The sequence below is a fragment of the Lissotriton vulgaris genome, chromosome 11 (genome assembly GCF_964263255.1).
Source record: "Lissotriton vulgaris chromosome 11, aLisVul1.2, whole genome shotgun sequence".
Lineage (NCBI taxonomy): Eukaryota > Metazoa > Chordata > Amphibia > Caudata > Salamandridae > Lissotriton > Lissotriton vulgaris.
The window spans coordinates 774,120,972-774,142,427 of record NC_141699.1 but is presented as its reverse complement, the minus strand read 5'-3'; the positions used below and the strand labels follow the sequence as shown (position 1 = coordinate 774,142,427).

At 41.6% G+C, this 21,456-nt stretch overlaps 1 protein-coding gene across 9 annotated transcripts in view; it reads right to left on the bottom strand.

Annotated features, from left to right (window-relative positions):
- The window catches only part of DOCK10 (dedicator of cytokinesis 10), a 1,740,483-nt gene that overhangs the window by 669,966 nt on the left and 1,049,061 nt on the right, over nt 1–21,456 (bottom strand). For all 9 annotated transcript variants that reach the window (XM_086943899.1, XM_086943900.1, XM_086943901.1 and 6 more), the window contains exons 16-17: nt 14,105–14,184; nt 2,864–3,051 (exon numbers count right to left, since the gene is read on the bottom strand). In XM_086943899.1, the coding sequence (XP_086800025.1) occupies nt 2,864–3,051; nt 14,105–14,184 (268 nt within the window). The remainder of the gene's footprint in view (nt 1–2,863; nt 3,052–14,104; nt 14,185–21,456) is intronic.

Here is a 21,456-nt window from a genome sequence, read left to right as displayed (position 1 = left end):
GAGGTTTATTTATGTATTTAAATACAGACTTTTATACAGGGCAAACATGACCCAAAGATATCATAGCACTGTACATAAATCAACAAAGTCCTGTAACCTCACATTAGGCATCAAAAAGCAGCTAAGCACAAAACAGAACACAAACAAAATGGTTGCCATCTTGGTGGTGTGATAGTGAAAAAATACATATAACTATGTCTCTGTTCCTCAGTCTTCCAGGTTGGCCCTTGTCAAGCGCAAATAAGGTAGGAACCTGTTTAGTAAAATTATTTCAACCACTTTCTTCAGGGTGGTGGTTGATGGGTTGATGTGTTGATGGTTACATCCGAATATCTGCTGAGAGAAAGTTCCAGATTCTCGATGCAGCTCCTGAGAAGCTGTGGTCATAGGTCTTTTTTTCCTGAACCTCAGGGGTTCCAGCAGCAGGGAATTTGCACTCCATAGTTACCTGGCGCCTCCTGAGATCATCAACTTCTGTAATAAGTATCTGGATGCATCAAAGTGCATGGCTTTGTGAGTCAGATAGGCTAACTTCAGTCGCTTCCTGGCTTCGAAACGCAGCCTGTGGAAAGATCCTAGAGATGCTTTGAGTAGCCTCCTTTTTGGTCTTCAAGGGATGTAAACAGGTTTGAATCTTCACACTGATTGTGGTTTACCTTGTGGAGGGGTGTATGTTGAAGCTTCTGCCCTGTGTCAAATCGCTGTAGTCAGCAAGAGAGTTGTCAATTTTGCTTATCGTCTCTCTAAAGACGATTGAGAATGCTTCACAGTTGTCCTTGGAGTTGTTACTGATTGAGGTTACACTGTTAATCGCATTTGTTGTCTGACAGTTTCAAATAATTTTTCTTAGTATCATCCAAGTAAATCTTCAAAGATACCTTATGGTGGTTTAGTATTTGAGCAAAAGGCAGCCTGTGAATGTAGAAGAGAAGTAAAGAGATGGAGAACCCCTATTGGACTCCACATTACAGTGTAGAAGATCGAGAGACAGATGGCCCTAAATGCAATTGTTGAATCTGATTGTGAAGAGATCCACTTGAGAGCCAACCTTAACACCCAGGTCCATTCATTGAGCCTGCCTGCACAACTGGAAGGTCTGGTGACTTACATCATGGAAACAAAGAGGTCAAAGAGAATTGAAGCCACTTGATGACCTTGTTTCATGATGAGAAAAAGTTACTCTCTGATTTAAAATGTCATACTTTAACTTTAAGGGGCCGATTGCGATGCGGTTAGGAAAGCTTCCTAATGGCATTTACTCTGTCTGAATCAGATTGGGAACGTATCTTTCAGACCAATTCAGAAAGGTTTCCGACTGACCGCGAACAAAGCGAGTTAGGCGTTAGAAATATCCCAATCCGAACCCAATGGCATTTGTAATGACCAAGCCATATGAAGCATACTCGTACGTCACTACGGGCTGGGTTTCCGAACAACTGATGACAATGCTGGATTCGCACAGCCTTTCTGAATCGTGCCGTCTGACTCGAATTGGCAGTTGAAATCAGACTTTGGGTGCCCTTGCACCCGTAGACTTCCCAATCGGTTTCATGGGGGTACCCATGGGTCCCACTTACCAGCAATGTACAGTTTGGCAGGCACCAGGGGTGCACACCACAGGATGTCCATTTTTCCCCAGCCACCCCTTTCTTCAATAGGAGCCTATGCATTCGGTCGGAACATAGGCTCCCATTGAAGTCAATGGGAGTCCGACGGAATCGTATCCGGATGCATCGTACTCGGTCAGACTCTTCCAATCTGAGTTGGTCAGAAACCATTCCCAAACCGATTCGGTCGGAATGATTTCCAAACCGCATCGGAATCGGACCCTAAAATGTGATATTAAAGGCACAATTTTTCTCTTCTCCTCACATTCACTTTGTGTTTATCACTGTTTGCCTGGAAATAACTCCTACTCTAGTGTCCTATACTAAGCCACTGTGAGTTTACATAGAGATACTAAGGAAATTTCACAAAGGTTTCGTGGAATTTTGCAGGTAAAAATGTATGCAGCTTCACACACCCTTTTTTTTGCAAGGCTTTTATTGCTCCTTCACTGAAGTGTGGTCTTCGATCCACCTGTATGATCAACTTTTTTGCATGTAGAACTAGAGGACAGAGTGGTCCACAATAGTGTTATCACTCCCACTCTTAACAGAAAAAGCAGAAACGATCATTGGCAGAGGCTACACATTAGTGGCATGATGTGGAGTGGGGTGTGGAGGGGTACATTGGAGTTCGGTACTCTGGGGTAGACAGGGTAGAGTGGAGTGGGGTACATTGGCATTGAGTGGATTGGTGGTAGAGGGGGTAGAATGGAGTGGGGTAGATGGGAGTGAGGTCGACTGTTGTGAGGTAGGTTGGAGTGGAGTAGATTAAAGTGGGAGAGTTGGGTAGGTTAGCATGGTAGATTAGAGTGGGGTAGATTGAATTGGGGTTGATTGGGGTAGAGTGGGGTAGATGGAAGAAGTGGGGTAGACTGGAGTGGAGTAGATTGCCGCAGATATAAATTGGGCAGATAGGGGTAGGGTAGATCAGGGTAGATTTGGGTAGTGTAGTGGGATATATTGGGGGTAGAGTGTAGTGGGATATCGTAGGGTAGAGTAGAGTGGGATATATTAGGGTAGACGTTATGTCATCCAGAATAGGGAATAACATGGCACAAAACTGCATTTTGTTTGGCTACAATAAATGGGGGTTATTTATAGGCCCACTTGTAACGGGCCGTATGCAGCAGCCACAACACAGTTCAGCTGCATCATTGTATTGATAATTGTAGGTTCATTAATTGGATAAGTCTCTTTTCGGCACTCTCTGAATCTTTCTAATATTCCCCTTGAAATATTCAAGCAATAAACCATACCTTGCTGAAGCATCTTTGGCTGTCGTACTTGAGGTGCTTCGGATAGAGGTATATTTGGTTCTTATACACTCGATAAGGCTGTGAATATTTTGTAGAGAACTGAGCAAATTCTTCGACCTCCACTGTGGGTGGATACTTCTCTGTCTCCTCAAATGGCTTGACTGGCACAAAGGATGAGGTCACGCTGTCTTCACAAGCAAAGAGAAACAAGGAAAGTGTCAGATGCCATATTTTCACACTATTTGAACAGTTTTAAAAAGAAAAATTATCAAGAAGATGAGTTGAAAATGATCTTGTAATAACAGGCACATGTGTGGACCAGTAGGTACATTGAAGAGACTTTTACCATCATCTCCTTTGGCAACCTTCACATTGTATGAGCATGCATAAGCTACAACACACATTCCTTCCCTAGCTACTTTCTTTAGATCCTTACATCATTGCATTTGACTCATTTCCTACTATAACCCTTTGGGCACTCATGTGTCCGAGTGTCAAACCTATAAGAGCAAAAAGTGAAGGCTAACAACTGCAGCCAGAACACCAGCTCCAGAGATGCCCAGTATTAGAAAACCAACCCCAGAGATGCACGGTATTACATAAAATAGTTTGAAGTAGCGCTAAGGACTGTGGCACTAGAATTTCACCTATCAATGCTAATTATGTACTATGTAGCCTTGAGGAGTAGTAGGCCATTGTTAGTCAGCTTGACTCTGAGGGCTTGATTCACAGAGGTCAACTCATGCTTTTGGGTAACTTTAATTTTTTTGTGCTCATAAACCACCAGTTAATTGGAAGTTTGTGACTGTGGAGAATACACCGTTGGGACAAAGAACTAGGCACATAGAAAGACAAGAGAAGCCCATCTTTTGTACTGGAACTGTTTGTACTTGACTAGGACAGGTCTACCTTTTTATGTGGAGAGTTCTGTGTTCCGACTACAGAGTCTCCATATTCGTAAATGTACTATGAAAAGCCTGGACCTATAACTGGACCTGCCTTAGCCCTGCTCGTCTCTAAGTCACTGATCCCCAAGAGGTGCGCCCAGTTCCTAGACCCCTGGTTGGCATGGGTTTAAGGTCCTCCAAAGAAGAAAAGATTAAGTCCTGAAGTTTGGGCTCTTTGCAACCGCTACTTTGCCCTGAGCCTCTACCGTCCACTACAGAGACTGCTAGCGAAGACCAGCCATGCGAGGTCTGCACTCCACGCTACAGCAATGACAGCCCGCAGTGACTGCCAAACTGAAGTTCCAGCAACAACCCGCTTTTCGCGCTCCAGTGACAACCGCCTGCAGCACCCAAACTGCTCTTTATGTTGCAGTGACAACCATCCCTGATCTCCCTTCTCCTTGTGGCCTCCTCAAGTGCAAACAGAACTCTCTGAGCCAACCTTTGAGAAGGATATGGGGCATATTACCAACAACTAGCGATAATTTTTGTCTCTAACTTGTTTAGAGACAAAAATTATCGCCGCACATCGGCGATTTTTATCGCAGATAAACCTTGCTATTAGCAAGGTTTATCGCAAATGCGATAAAAAACGGCCACAATGCATGAATATCGCTGAAAAGTCAGCGATATTCATATTCATGCATTATCGAGCAAATGCTCTTATTCATGTTATCCATCTCCCATTGGATAACATGGCTAAGAACTGCTCAGGGCAGGTGTTAGCTTTTGGAGATATTCGCGCTTAGCGCGAATATCTCCAAAAGTTGGTAATAGGAGATAGCGATGTTAGGGACTGTTTCCAGTCGCTAACATCTTGGCACGCCCACTTTGCATGTCATTAGAGATAAATATCACTGACATGCAAAGCGGGGCCCAAGATGGTCGCTATCTCCTATTAGCTGTCACTAACTGGTGTTAGCGACAGCTTGGTAATAGGGAGATAATTTTATCTCCGATTTCTTGGCTTTTAAAGCCAAAAAAGCGGAGATAAACCCCCTTGATAATATGCCCCTATGTTTTCAGTCCGACTAACCTGGGCCCTGTATCTGACCCGTGCTCCATTGCGGTCAATCTAAACTTGTGAATTTCCTTTTCTCTAGTACGACTAGATGGCCAAGAGTGGCAACTTAGGGATTTTAGGAGCTATTTTAACTTTGGTTTCAGTAACTGGATTTTTGTCATTCTGGCATAATTTTACTGATTGAAAGTTACTCTTTTTTTCTAAAGAGATTTGGGATTTTTCTTGTGCTGTGTTTTCACTTTATGTTATGGAGAACATTGGTCCCTATTTTCAAAGGAAGAGTCACTTATATACAATAATCATTCTCTAAATAGGTAGTATGTCTTTTTTCCAGCCGGACAAGAATTTATTTTACAAATATATATAAAATTAAATTGTTAGAAACACTCAATGACAAGTGGGCACAGCCGAGACCCACGAAACAATGAGACAAAACAACGAAGCACAGAATGGCCAAAGGGCAAAGTGAAATACGTCTGTACACTCCTATTTGAAAATTTGAACAGACTAAAATCATTCTCTCATGCACCATTGCACATTTACAATATTGCATATGGCGTTTTTTTGGTGTCGACGATGTTTCGATGCCACCACTAGATACTGGGCATCATCCTCAGGACAACATAATATTCCATTGTTGTCTGTATGAATGTACAATTGCACTATGCCTAAATCGCATTACTGCAAAACGGATCACAGGCGGACGCGATAGCGATGGCTAGTCCGGCTTCATGGTAGAGCTCTACCATGAAGCCGGACTAGCCATCGAGCTCCTGTTCTAGATATTGTGCGATTGCGCACTTGTAAGGAATCCTTATCTCTACAATCCAAGAGGACTCCCGAACTAGCACGATCCCAATTAGTTGGCTCACTGCCCTTTGTGACCGCGAGCTATCGCGCCCGCCTCTGATCTGTTTTGCGGTAATGCGATTTAGGCATAGTGCAATTGTAAATTCATAAAGACAACAATGGAATATTATGTTGTCCTGAGGATGATGCCCAGTATTTAGTGGTGGCATCGAAACGTCGTCGACACCAAAAAAACGCCATATGATTATGCAATATTGTAAATGTGGAATGGTGCATGAGAGAATGATTTTAGTCTGTTAAAATTTTCAAATAGGAGTGTACAGACGTATTTAACTTTGCCCTTTGGCCATTCTGTACTTCGTTGTTTTGTCTCATTGTTTTGTGGGTCACGGCTGTGTCATTGAGTGTTTCTAACAAAAGACATACTACCTATTTAGAGTATGATTATTGTATATAAGTGACTCTTCCTTTGAAAATAGGGACCAATGTTCTCTATAACATGATACTGCCCAAGGTCCCTATACTATACCTTTTGGGTTCCCTTGTTTCTTGTAACAGTGTTTTCACTTTATTACCATTTGTGTGCTGCATAAATACTTCACATATTGCCTTTAAGTTAAGACTGACTGCGTAGTTCCAAGCTACCAGCGGGTTAAACACAATGTAATTTAATGACTTTTTTCTGTTCACCCTGACAAGGGTTGTGGTTGTTTCCTGATTGGATCTTCCTCTACCATCAACCAATGACCCAATTACTTACAAGGGATATTTACAGAAAATGTACCGGTGCATTTAAGCACATGGGTGGTGCAGGTACCTGTAGGGTATGATAAGGAGGAGTTAGTGGAATGATTTATATAATAGCACTTTATATAAGCACTATACAGCGTAGAATTTAACAGCTAATTTACAAAGGGTTGTGTATTTTTAACAACATTAGGTTCATAGGATAATAAAGCACAGTGTGGGGAGCTCAAGTTCTAAAAGCATTGCATGAGAAATAAAAGAGAAGATGGTGCACATTGGTAGCAAGCTAAATAAAATGGTTCTGTGCTCCATATTCCAAGGTCAGCCAGGAACGCAAGGCTAAGACTGGAGCTCGACTTAGCAAGGCCAGACCTGACATGCCAGGGGGGAGATTATAAAGTTATATTTAAGGATACTGAGGGCCCACTCCCTGAAACACCACCTGGGAATTATCTTCTAGGGGTCAGGCATGGCCTGGCACATTAGCCTAGGAAAAGCACTTAAACCATTGAAGGTCAAGGAAGACAGCATACCACGGCTGGACATCCCCCTGAACGCTTGGAAAAGATCCATAAACCAGCAAGTCTGCGAAACCTCCTTCGATCTGGACATTAAATCTCTCCATTCAAGCGCCCACCTAGATCCTCTGAATAACTCCTGCAAAGCAGGCAAAGCACAACCTTACCTAAGTGAGGCTCTCACTCCATTGGCTCATAGAAAAATACTCTACATGAGGCTAAGTACATTAAGCATTGCAACTTCGATCCCGAGTGCGCCCGTAAGGGGAATTCACAAACTGCAGAATATGCCCCTAAACAAGGGAATCCTGGCTGCATCTCCTATGCTGCTGCCCGAACATTAACAACGACCGCTGGCGACTCCTGCGTCAAATCTGCATTACAAATGGAATAGAGACCTGCAGTGAGGTGTCAGCTATGTGCCTATCCACCACTGACAGAACAACACTAGCAAGACTGGCAAAATTAATATAAGTGTTGGATAGTGTAGGGGTTTAATTTACTATTCAACTCCAGGGGGGGGTAACAGTAGGGAATGTGTTGGATAGTGTAGGGGTTAAAATTAAATGTAATACTTACCCATACTTACGTTGTAATGGCATGCGTTGTAATATCATGCGTTTTAATGGACCCTGCGTTGTAAAAAAAATTGTTGTAATGGTAGTGCATGGTAATAGTTGCGTTGTAAAGGATGTTCCCCGTCAAGAACCACCAGAGATAGTGAGCTTGTGTGCAAGCCAAGAAGTCAAGCTGGCCATGACTACTTTGTAAATGATGCACCTGGTTTTGAAAATGGTGCTGGTTGGCAAGGGCCACCAATGAAGTTTCATAAGGATGAGGTTGATATTTATTCAGGCTCTAGATGAAACATGCTGCATTAAATAGAATGCCATTAAGGTGTACCAGTTTGGGGTCTGGGTGACCATGGAGGCGGGAGTTACCTCCATCCAGATATGAGAGTATGAGTGTTTGAATGTGAGTTTTGAAGGTACCTTCTGAAAGAATTTGTTTCTCTTGACTTTAGATGAGAGTGCTGGTAACAGGCTGTGTTTGTTTATGGCAATGTTGTCCCTGAGGGTGAGGCTGGTGGGAAGGAATAAGCCAAGTGACTTGACATTGAATGAAAGTTGGGGATCGAAGACGTCAAGTCTTTCTTGGTTGGGTTGAGCTTCCGGAAGGCACTGGATACTCAGGTTTGGATGACATGAAGGCAGTGTTTGAGGCATTGGTGGTCTGAAGCAGAGGGCTCAGCCAGCCTTCAAACACCCATTTGACTATCACCAATTTTGTCTGAGAATCACTCAACATACCATAAGACACTACCAGCAAGCCCTCTGAGACCCACATCATAAACATGCCATCATGTACCACAACCACGGCTTAAAGACCATTAAGAGATTCTTCTTCTGCTATTAACCACCGCTAGTGAGCCTTCAGAAACCCTCAGACCTGCAATGTCCTCTGTTACCACAGCTCTTACTTGAACATTACTGCCTGGCCTCAGAAGTGAGCACCCAGAAATCATCAGTATACATAAGTGGGGTCATCCCAAACGTTTTGTCTTCCTCCTTCTCCTTTTCTTTTCTTGTTTTTATTGGCTTTAAGGCTCTGGGCACTTTACCACTGCAATTCCGTACTAAAGTGCATGTGCTCTCTCCTCTAAACATTGTTAAATTGACTTATCCACAATTGGTATGTTTCATTTATCTTTAAGCCCCTAGTAGAGTGTACTACCTGTGCTCAGGGCCTGTAAACTAAATACTACTGTTGGCCCTTCAGCACTGATTGTGCCACCCATACAGTAGCTTTTTAAACATGACTCGGGCATACCACTGTAGAGCCTGTGTGGACCTGTAGCTTTAGGTTTTATATGCCCGGATAGTAAAAAACACCTAAATTCATTTTTCACTACTGTGAGGCTTACCCCTCTCATAGGTTAACATTGGGATTTTCTTATTACATTTATAAGCTGTAATTTCTGATTAAGGAGTGAATCTGTAATGTTTAATATCACTGGAACGGTAATGATAAATCCTCTTTGCTGGTAAAGTTGGATTTAACATTACTGTTTTAGAAATGCCACTTTGAGAAAGAACCAAGGAACAAACAAGTGCCAGTGGTGACTCGGTTTTTACAAAACAGTGATTTAGATTTGTGATCACACAACCTAATTATTGTGATCACACTTTAATTTTCACATTGTACATCAAAAATGATCCATTCCAGATACAACTCCCAGTAACAGAATAGAAAATCATGCATTACATATCCCACATTAAATAAACATCAACACATTGAAAATGTAATGAATTAATGTACACAACATAAAAACACATGACAAAAACATGCAACGGTAAATGAACCAGTTCGGAATTTGAAAGCAATCAAAGTTCACAATGTAGAATGCCCTTATACAGCCCCTGCTTTATTGGCTTATAACTTTCCTTTAGTATAAGGCCGCACATGGGGATCTGACCATTCAATTTATTTTACACCAATCATTCCCTGTCAGCCTCTATTTCTCCTTAGCAGAAGAACACACCCTAGGTATCAAGCTGCCGATGCATTTCAAACCCAGCGTTGATTAGGGGTTCTCTTCAGGACCCATAACTGTAGAGAAATGTGTTTTAATAGTATATTGTGGCAGAATTCTTCATGCCCGTTTTTTTTTTGTTCTATTTAGGTCAAGGCATGGAACATTGTGAATTCACTGAATGCCAAATGCAGTGAAGGCTGTGTGAGTCTCCTCTCAAATTTTTCTGCTGCAGTTGTTGGCTTTGTGGAGCATCCGTTTTTTCAGTGATGAATGCCTTCTATCTGAATAGAACAATTTCAAAAGAGAAAAAACCTGGGCATGTAGAACTCTGCCACATTAAATAGGCTCAACCATGTGTTAGTTATTGAACTTTTAGAAAGATAGCATTTCTCTGCTCTAAGCTATGCATACCTGAAGCCTGTCTCCAATACACATCTGGGGTGGTTGACTGCTAGACTTTGTGCATTCCCACTAGACAGCCACACATAAAATAATTTTTGATGTAACTGAGTGGCCATCTGCATCCTGATGGGTCATTCTGGGCAGGATGGGAGGGATGAGCTGACACTAAAACCTAAATGGGGAGTGTCTGTCCCCACGCAAAGGGTTGCATAACCCCCTGGAGTGAGTCTGCAGCCAGGGCTTTGAAGGGAGGACACTTGTGAACTTCAAAGCCCCTCTTTGAAGTCACCTCCACTTCAAAGGAGCAACTGGGTGTACGAGGATGTGGCTAAATGACTAGAGCTGTTGACTTTGAAGCAGGGGAACTGGGCTTGAGTCTCCGCATGGACAATCAACATCCTGTGATTCTGGGCAAATCACTTAATCTCCCTGCGCCCAACAAAAATTAATGTGTTCGGCTGTAACGTAAATGGTGCTCATGTAAAGCCCTCGGATAACATCAAGTTGAGCTATATAAAACTTTTAAAAAAAGCAAAAAAAGTACAGGGTGCCTGACCCCACCAAATCAGAACTGTAAAGAAACTCTGCCAAGAATGAATGCTGTTGTGCTACAGGTACTCCCACTCTGGTGGACCACTGCTATGGACAAACAGTTTGTCTGCTTTGCTGCCCTGCTTGCTGCCTGCTACCCTCTGTCCCTGCAGAGGAATAACGGGACCCTTGCTTAAACGCAGAGTGAACTCAAAGGGAATGCTGGCTTGCCTCCTGTTTTGAGACTAAAGGATATCAAAGTCTCACCCCCTGCATTTGTGCCTGGTCCACTGGAAGTCAATCCAGATGCTTGCTTCAGTGGAACTGACGCAGCCTCTGCTTGCGGGAAGCAGAATAGAATCAACGCATTGCTACTGTTGTGGGAACATAACTGGCCCATTTCACTCGGAACCGGTCCATCACCTAAAGAACAGACACATCCTTCCACCGCATCACCACTGCTGCAGTGTGAGACCAAGGCATACCTTCAACTGTGAGGAAAAAACTGGTGCATCAGCTGTGGAACCAATGCATATCGGCTTCAGCACTTCATTCTCGGAAATGGCGCGTCGTCATTGTTGAGTGGAGAAAATGGACGCATCACTTTGACTGCAGAGATTAACACAGACATCGTTGGCTGTGTTCCACATCTCTCTTTGGTGATCAGGGTACTTTGTTCAGCAGACCTTGCATGACTCTTGCATCTGGTCCTTGCTCCATCGCGGTTGGCCTGAACCCTTGATTTTGCCCTGGCCCAGAATACCCACAAAACTCCATAGGTACTTATTTCTTCTAAGTGTTATTCTTACATTTATTCTATAAAAATGCATATCTTGACTTCTAATTATTGGGTTATTGTCACTGTGGTCTTGTTTTATTTATAAAATCTTAACCTATTTTTCTAAACTGGTGTAGAGACTTTTTGTGGTGTTTTCACTGTTTTACTGTTTAAAGTGTTGCACACACACTTTACACATTGCCTGTTGAGTTAAGTCTGACTTCTCTGTGCCAAGCTACCAGAGGGTGAGCACAGGTTAATGTATGGTGTTATGGTGTGAATCTGACTTACCCTGACAAGTATTGTGGTTCCTGCTTGGACAGGGCGCTTGCCTCCGCGAACCAGAAACCCAATTTCTAACAATAAGAGATTCTCAGCCAGTCCTTCCTTATCCCAGTTGGTCTTTTACTCCTTTAACTGGCCTCTAGAGATGCCCTGTAAACATATTTAGCAGGCCCCATAGGATCCTTCACATGTTTCAGAGATCTTCTGCTGGCCTTTAGGCACTCTGCACTGCCTAAAAATGCTCCTCAGTGTACCTTTAGACATTACAAGCTGTCCCTTTGGATCCCTCAGCCAGCCTTCAGATTACCACAGCTGGTCCATAGACTTGTACCCTCAAAGAGGTACAGAGAACCCCAAATGCCCCTTGATCACCTACAGATATCGAATAGAGAGCGACATGTCATCCTTGCAAGCCCATTGTTTTCTATTAGACATTCCCAGATGGCCCTTCAACACCTCCAGATGGCCCTCAGAGATTATTTGCTTGTTCTTGAGACACCACTAGTACCCTTTTGGAGACCCAGAGCCAGGCAGTAGAAACCTTTGATCTGCCTTGAGAGCCCCAACCCTATTCTTAAACACCTCCAGCCAACCCTGCAACTCCCAGAACAACTAATCAGTAAAATTCAACGTACCTTTAGAGACGTTAGAAGCTCAACCAGCCTTCATATACTCTTTTGGCCATAGTTACCTCAACCAGCCCTTTCCCACGTTCAGACACTTCTAGCTAGTTAGTAGTTCACATCCCTCATAGTCCTTTGCCTAATTTCAGACATTCACAGCAGACTCCAGGGACTCTGAGCCAGCCATGAAACACCCTCACTCTCCTTTAAAACTACCAAGGACCACTCTCAGGACTCCATCACTAACCCTCGGAGACCCCACAGGTGGTCAGCTCCCAATAGGACACCTTAATTTGGCCCTCAGCCACACCCATCTGCCACTCTTCTTGCTTTTGGATACCACCGGCTGTTTGTTTTAAGAACAGAGGTGTACTCAAACTCGATTTACCCCCTTAAACCTCCAGCATGCAATAAGAATACATGTGGGTGCTCCAAGAGAAACTCCAACTTTACTTAACTTCATATGTCCCTTATGCTGCCCCCCTAGGCTGTAAGAGACCCTGGCCGGCCATCATATATCTCTCATATGCTTTCAAGAGACCCTCAGCCTGTCTTCAACCAACCACCTGCTGGGAACTCTGCCCCATCCAGTCACTGCAACCTGAGGCAACTCCAGCAGTCCCTCAAAAGGCCAATGCTCTAACCTCACCTACTTTCAGGTAGACCTGAAATCCTTCCTCCCAAAGTAACCTTTTGCCATTCAGCGAGCATCATGCAACCTACAGATGCCTTAATTTGGCCCTTGGAGACCAGTTTATGTTAGCCTCATACACCAGCAGAGATCTGGTCCTCAACTGGCCAAAAATATCAAGGCCTTCAATTACTGGGGGGCTGGTTACCCTAACCAGCACTCTCCTGGCATGAAAAAGCATGGGGCGCACAAGTACAGCTATCATCCATGAAGATATAAAATATGAGGCACCAGTAAAAGAGAGCATATAAAAGGGCCATTGGAAGAGGGTGGAAGAAACACTGGGGTGGTTCTACCCACATATTTCTCTCATTAATGGGCAACCGGGCTCTAGTCTTCACATAACACCATTTTCATGGGCTCAGGTGCTGTAGGATCCATACCTCCTTTAATATTCCAGCACTTGGTGCACAAGTAAGCAGTATGAGCTGGGATTCTGTGAGGGTATGCAGATGAATTGCCATGGTATTCAGTCCTTTATAACAACGGGTGCAGCGGACCTCCTGCATGGCTTGCTGCAGAAAATATGCATGATGCTTTTTATGGACTATGGCCTTTAGACAGATTGACACTCCATCATTAATCCATTGTGTACAGTTCTGTCTGTAGAGTACAATGTACACTATTGTCTTACAGGTACACCTTCCAGGGAGATTAGTGGATCTTCATAATTTCTATATGCTTCTTTTCTTCCTTACAATTCAAAAAAGTAGCTTGTTTCTGTATTATTTTAATGTTTATGTAAGTACTTCATCTCATATAATTCTCTTAAAGCATCCACGTCACTGCCTGTACAACTGAATTGGAAATGTAACCTGCTGTAACTGAATTTAAATACACCTTTATTTTACTGTACATTACTCTCCAACAATAATGGCAAGTAAGGAAGCTTCTCAGAGCTACAGCTACATACCTTTCTTACAACATTCATTTGATTTTCAGACTTATGCCCTCTTATTATAAGATATTTTGGAGACATCTTATGTTGACCTTTATATTTACAGTGTACCACTAGGGTGATAGTTTTCTAGAAATAGATATCCATTATCGATTAACTACAAGATCTCACAGCTGTGTTGTATTCACAACACAATGCACCTTTATTGCTATCAGTGCTTAAGTCGTCCTTGGTTTAGTTTCCTATATTATCAAGGTTCCATGCCAACATTAGATCATTCAGGCTAAGTCCCAATGCAACATGTATTATCTTCAATTACAACCTTTTCTCATGAGCATAATGAAAATACTGCAATGTTGTCTTGCTGCTGTTTCTGAAACTGGGTTATGGTTTGGGCATTATCTAAAAAACAAACTAATTTGTAGAAATAACAATATAAACTTGTACATACTTGGGTGTTCCATAGGCACATATTCCACTTGTATTTCCAAGGACCCGGGTATTATTGGTATTTTGTTAATTCTGTCTACCCTATGAAAGAGAAAAGTAACATTTATGAAAGAAGAACATGCAGCTAATACAGAAATAAGAAAGACCAATATATATATATTTTTTTGTTTGCCTGTTTTGAAGGGTGCTCACAGTCACTTCAATGTGAAAACCTATAGTTCAACAGGTTCTGGGTGACATACGGAAGGAGATACTTCAAGGTGGAGCAAGCAGCACGTTTAAACAATGATCCGCATACATGGATTCCTCTTGGTACATGTACAGTGGTGTGTCAGTGCTGAGATCCCAGTTTGTTGTCTAGATGTAGGGTTACCACCTCATTGAATGCCATAACGATATTATGTTTCTGGTCCTATTCTTCCATTAGATAATCTGTTCTACCCATTTTTCTTTTCACCAAACCAACTTTCACAAAAAATTATTTGAAGCAGAAATGTCAAGGAGTGTAAACAATGATGCTTGACTAGTGGTTTGTGAAGTTAAAAAATATAAAAATTTAATAGGCACACTTTTTGAAAAATTTACGATTTTCACAACTTCACAAAATGAAAAATCTTATCCCCTTTGACTGTGAACAAAAATTCCAGCCACAATATATGTAAGGATGGCTTTTTGAGTAGAAGTATTTTTGAGACAATTCTCCAGCTACAAAATAGTTTTTGTGATAGTTGTTTTCCATACATTCCCTTCTCACAATGAAGTAAAAAAGTCAAGAGCTTTTCAGGGAAAATCTTATAACAGGTGGCAATTGCATCTGAAAAGGAGGTCATATATGGTGCATTGCAGAGGGTATTGGATTGCTAAGTGAAAAAAGGAAGACTTTTTTGAGAGGGGCCATGTTCTAGATCAATATGTGCGTCATGGTCTAGGAAAAGTTTTGCAATACTTAATACAAAGGGTGAAATTGTGATCTGTACAATGGAGAATGCTTGCAAATGTAAAGAAGTTTGAGTAGTAAATAGGAGTTATCTTTTTCACAATATGACATGAATGATGCCCTGGCAACCTCAGTAAGGGTGAGGAGAGCATGCTGTAGGTCTGTCAGATCTGCCTGCGTCCAAATGATCCAGTCTGAATGGACCTATTAAACACCTATTACAGCTTCATTTATTACCCTCCTACAATTTTTGGGTAAGGTTGTGTTGCTTAATTTAAAGAGAACAGAAATGCTAGACAGAAAAAATAATGTCCTGTGTGTTCCAACATTTTGTCTTGACTGTGATCATTGTGAAAATATTTTTCCATCAAAAGCCCAGTTTTTGGATGTCTACTCTTTCTGTAACTTTCCTAAGCCATCACAAGGTCGTTAAAGAACCAGATGAGAGAATTGCCAATGACCCTAAAACACATTTCAGAGGAGAAGCCAGGATTAGAATTTAGGTTTCCAGGGTCCCTTGATGACAAATGAGGGCTGCAAAGCAAGCACTCCACTTCCCAGATGATGGTGGCATTGGTTACTTCTTGCTTGACAGTATTCTTCAAGGAGATCAACGCATGGAGGACCAGTAGGATTATTATGGTAGACTTGAGGGGTAGCACACCCTTCCTCAGACATTGCATATTTACAGCCCAGAATTAGACATATACAATAGCCATCAATTATCTGGGCATGCAAAGAAGCGCTCTAGTTTACTATTACAAGATGATTCTTTGTTAACTTGATTTGAGAAAGCTCAATGTATTCTCCAATCAGCTCTGAATTGAAACAAAACTAAGTATAATCCCTCCCATTGTCTTGAAACCATGGATTCAAACAGCAAGCTTTAGGAACAATCTCCAACGTAATAGTTTATTGCGTTGGAGACAAGAATCAGTAAGCAACAATCCTCAACAACAGGGCTTTTAGGAATACTCACTACTTTCTCACACAGACTATTTAAAAAATGAGCTGGAACAATGCATATATTTAAAAAGAGTTTTCAAATATTGAGGAAAACAAAAAAGAAGGAATTTCTCTGTCCTTTCCAGAGAGGCCATCTGACCTCAGAGGCATTGCACTTTCAGTTACAGCCACAACAAGATCTTGGATTGTGCAAAGACGAACATAAAACCACAGAAAATCCAATTAATGCTATTAATCAATATTAAGGTATATTTAAGGAACATAAAAGTGAACGTCCTTTATAGCTCTATAAGGAATTTAGGGGCAGATGTATCAAGATTTCATTTTGCGAATCCTAAATAGTGATTTTTTGCGAATCGCTATTTAGTATTCGCAAAATGTATGTAAAAATTCGCTTTTTTTTAGCGTTTCCTTAATATTCATTATTTGAGAATTCGCATTTTGCGAATTCGCAAATAAGGAAAAATTTCCCATGCATTCCTATGGGCCAGGAGGCCCATAGGTATGATTGTGAAGTAATTATCAAATTGCGAATTCGCAATTTGCTAATCGCAATTTGAGAATTATTTCAAGGGTGCAGGGGTGTCTCAAAGACACCCTGCTGCACCCCTAAAATGTACATGTGTGTGCATATGGCGCACATACATGCCCTATGGGCATGTGTGTGCGTCACATGCCACCTTAAAAAATGACAATTTGTGTTTTTTTAATAGAATTCGCAAATTGCCATCAACAACAAGTTGGTGGTAATTTGCGATTTCTTAAACAAAATTCGCAAATTGAAATTTCTACATACATAGCATTTAAGGAATCACAAAAATTGCGATTCCTTAAATACTATGGCAAAATAAGGAATCGCAATTTTTTGCGATTCCTTAAATTGTGATTTTTTAATACATTCCAAAACATGCAAAAAGGCCGTTTGCGATTCGCAAAGGCCGACATTCTGCAAATTTCGGCCTTTGCGAGTCGCAAAAGGCTTGATACATCTGCCCCCTATTCTACTGTTAAAAGAACTAAACAATGAAATATAAACATAAACAATGTTTTATAAAGCTAAGTTCTTATTTTCATATTATTAACAGAAGCATTTATAATTGCACAAAAGGGGAATTGAGAAACAAAAAACATTATATGTTTCAGTCATGTAAATCAAGGAATTTACTCTGTGGCCATTGAAAAAACAAATCATAATATCTGAATTCAGAAGCAATGCTTATTTTGTGAGCTAAACTGCATAAGTAAGACGTTTTAGGCTCTATACTTATTATGATTTTGATCAGCAATCTCAATTTATTTGTATTGCATTTGTCATTGGGTCAGTAGTTAGAATCATTAGTAAATAACATTGCTATTCACAGCTTGATCTCAATGGTTGTGATAATTTATATTCTTCACAATATTTGAAACCACAAATCAGAGACTTATCAAATGTCTACTTTCAAGAGAATAACATCATCTCTATACTTTGACAATGTCTACATGTTCTATTGCTCAAAAGATAGTTGATTTCCCTCTTCACAGGAGACCAGTAACTAGCCTGTGCAATGACACAGGATTTAATGCCATTTCCCAAGTAGCTCTGCCAATGCTGATCTAAAAAGTGAAATACCAAGTTCAACACTTCATTCAAACGTATTTATATTTTTCTGTATCATATCTCAACTTCATGAATAACATGTTTTTGGGTTCTGTATTGTAGCCTAAACGCACTGAGTACCTTACCCCTTTTTGTTGCTTTGTTGATCTGCCCATCCACAATCCAGAAATTCATAGACACAACAGCGGCCTACAGAAGCTAAGAAGCAGTTGGTGAAGGACAAACGGACGGGGCAGGACATCTAGGTCAGTGACATATTGTAACTGGAGGAGGCCACTTTAAAACTGCCTAGCCCCTGGAGTGGTGTGATGGCAGGGCAATGGCTAAGAGCATGTTGCAAGCAAAAATGCACAAATTGCATCACTGTTGTGCTGTTTGGTCAGAAGGCCAATAGAAAGGTGGGAGGCCACTCTGCGATGTTCATCACTGAGGAAATGCAGCCGTTTTACTATCTACTGACTGTGGGGTGCTCAACAGGTCTCAGGAATCTGTAGCTTACACCCCGTGGCTTGTTTTACAAATGCCCTCAAACCACAAGCCCAGTATCTGGAATTCTGACCAAAAGAGCATTTCTTAAGGTATCTGAGCATTGCAAATCAAAAGTGGGAGAGTCACCCCATGATCCTCTTTGAAACATACCATCTCTGACTCCTGGCCGTAGTCAGCAGTTACAGTATCACAGTTCTAATGCAATTCAATTAAAATATTTATTAAGATTTGGAACTCACACGAGGTCCACATAAAAGTGCATACAGATTGATACAAAAAGGAATTAAGCATAACAAAACTAACTCCACATTTGGAGTTAGCTGCAAACAGAATAAAGTGGCAAGGCATATCCTAAGAAATACAAAAATGTACGAAAAGCAGTAAATAGCAACTAGTTCAAGTACAGAATAAAATCCAAAATTCAAATCCAAAATTCATTCTCAGCAGAAGTTTCAATTTTAGCAGCAAGAAAAGCATGTCCTAACTTGTGCAAAAAACAATTCAATAGCAGCAGTACATGTGCAAAAGCGCAATCCAGAATCTTACTTTTGCTGAGTTTTTAACTTAGCAGCAGAACAAAAGTGGGAAAGGAACGCAGCATCTCCCTTTTGTGCAAACAGCAGCAGAAAACAGCAATTAAAATATATACATGAACTCCTTAACACCTTCCGTGCGGTCCAGATTTACCGCCGGTGCTTGGCCCCAATGAAAGTGGGTGTGGTCATGACAGAACGGTTCCGTCATGAGCACAGCTCAACCGATGCTCATGATGGAAACGTTCCGTCATGAGCATCGAAGGGGTTAAAATAATTAAAATGTTTTATACACCCTGCTTCATTTTTTGGCCAAAATAGAAAATCGCGGGCTGAAGCTACATTTTAAACACTATTTAGTCGAAGCCAACAACGGCGATTCAAGGCCAATGCTGGACATGCAAATAAGACATGATCTAGGGTCTGGGAACTCAGTTTGCAAAGGTTCCAGGTTTTTCCATTTCTCAAATTTGGGGCCAGTTTGCTGTTAGATCGTTTAAAGGTAGAAGATTCATGCAACATAGTGTGAGAAAAAGACGGGTTCCATGTTGGAAATTCCAGTATACATATTTTTGTAAGGTTTTTGGTGTGTTTTTCCTGGATATTAGCTCTAGTCTCTTTTTGGAATTGCAGAATTCAATGTCTCTATTAAAGCTAATCTTACCAATAGAGGTTTTTAAGAAAGATTTAAATTCTGATGGTAAGAGAGTAATCACTAATTCTTCTTGTACAGAGAAGTTTTTTAGTGCAAATAAAAAACGTGATAGAAGGAGTAATTACTTGCCTGAACACCGAACATTTTTTGACATATGATACCTCTTAATGAGTCTTGCTCACTATTTTTCGACTGGTATCCCCAGTGTAAAACCCTAGCTAGACCTTGAATATAGGAACTTATTAAGCTAAATTCCAGCCTAATATCAGCCGTTGGAACTAACATAATAAAATTACACAATTTACGTAATATCTGACCTTCGATTCTATCCAAAAATTCCAGTCCTTGACAGGGATGGATTAAATGGCAAAGAGCAGTATTGGTCGAATTTTTACTTTAAAAACCATTAATATATGTAAACAAGTATTGGCATAGCCAATAGGTCTCGCTTTTGGGACCTTATAAGTGTTTTGGTATGCAGCACAATATCCTTTGTGCAACAACATTAACTGTTACATGGCTAAACACTAATAAGGTCCCAAAGGTGAGACCTATTGGTTATGCCATCTAGAGCAGAGACCTTAAAAAAGGAGGGAGAAGTAGTTAAAAAAGACAATTCCAGACTGAAGTCCTAGATGGAATACAGAACAGCATGCAAATTGAGAATAGACATGCACTGCAAAAACACATGCACTGCAATGACGTGCTAAAAGCAAAAGAAAAACAATGTGTTTCCTGAATGTGAATAGTGGAAGAACACAAGTCATCCAGTGAAATGCTGCTGCTGACTTTTCGCTGGGATTTTATGTGGCACCCCCACATACCCTGAAGAGGACCAGCACATCACACACGGACCTGGGAATCTTGACAGGGCTAATACCATTAGGCACAGGGAGACTAACACACAGAGTGGAGCTTGAACGGCAGCGTCTATTCTCTGCGCGAGGAGGTGTGAGCAGATATTGCGGAACTCTTATTATTCTGTTGATGTGAGGGTAGTTGGCACTGCTGTTGCACCCATTCATTCTAGTGTGTTTGGAAGCATGCACGGACGTTTGTCGAGTCGAGCGAAATGTGTGCTACAGCGGATACCAAATGTCCTGTACCAATGATTTGCAACAGGGAACCATGGGCTGATTAGGCCCAAGTTTAGTTTGTGCCGGGCCCGGGTTAACAGAGCTTGGAAAAGTCTTTTAAATATACAAAATCAAAGTGTTTGGCATTGCCTGTGTATGTTAAGCTCTTGCTGTTTAGCTCTCAGATGAACCACACACTGTCTAGCCAGACCCAGTGGCATCTTCTTGTCTTCCTTACGTGGAGAATAATAAATTATGTTTTTAAACAAATATGTAGCTACCATTTGCCAAACTTAAAATGCAAACGGAGATGGGGCAGTTCACAGAGTAAACAATGGTTGAAGCTTGATGCACTTCCTTCCCTTGTAAGACCGGCCCAGTTCTCATGATGTTATATTCTGTGAAACAAAACCGAAAGAAAGTATTCAAGATTAAATGCTGTTTCTCTTCCCTCACACCACATTTCGATGACCCCTGGAAGGCTTCTGAACAGGCAAGCAATCCTTTTCACGCGCGTGCAGGACAATCAGATCTCTGTACCACTTCATACTGGCATCACGATTTTCCCAGCTTTAAAGTCATCTTCTGTGTAGTTGGTGGCGCGTGTGTGTGGGATGGGGGCAGCTTTAGTATGCATGAGCAGCCTGCAGAGAAGCGAATTACAGAAAATCATGGCGCGGTGGTGGTTAGGGTTGGAACATTTGATGTAGCTGGTCTGGGGGGGGGGGGGTGTACCTGCACCTGGGTCCAGGAAGGGAGTAGACAAGAAGCGAGGAGCACCGTTGGGCGCCGCCAACCCATCCCCCTCTCTTCTCACCCTACGTCACAGTTGTTTCAAGCATTGCTAAAAGCAGTGGTTTTCAGAGCAGCACTGCTGGTGGAAATACTCGTAGCTAGTGCTGGAAATGATAGCCTTGCTGCTTTCAACATGGCTAGTGCATTGAACACTAAATAATGTTTACTGTATGATGTAGTAGCACTTCTTACCAATCAAAAGCAACGTTGCCTACGAGACTAGAAACGAGCGTTGGCAAAGCCAATCGGTCTGGCTTTAGTGTACCAACAAATGAAACAAGCATTGGCCAGGGGCACCTCCG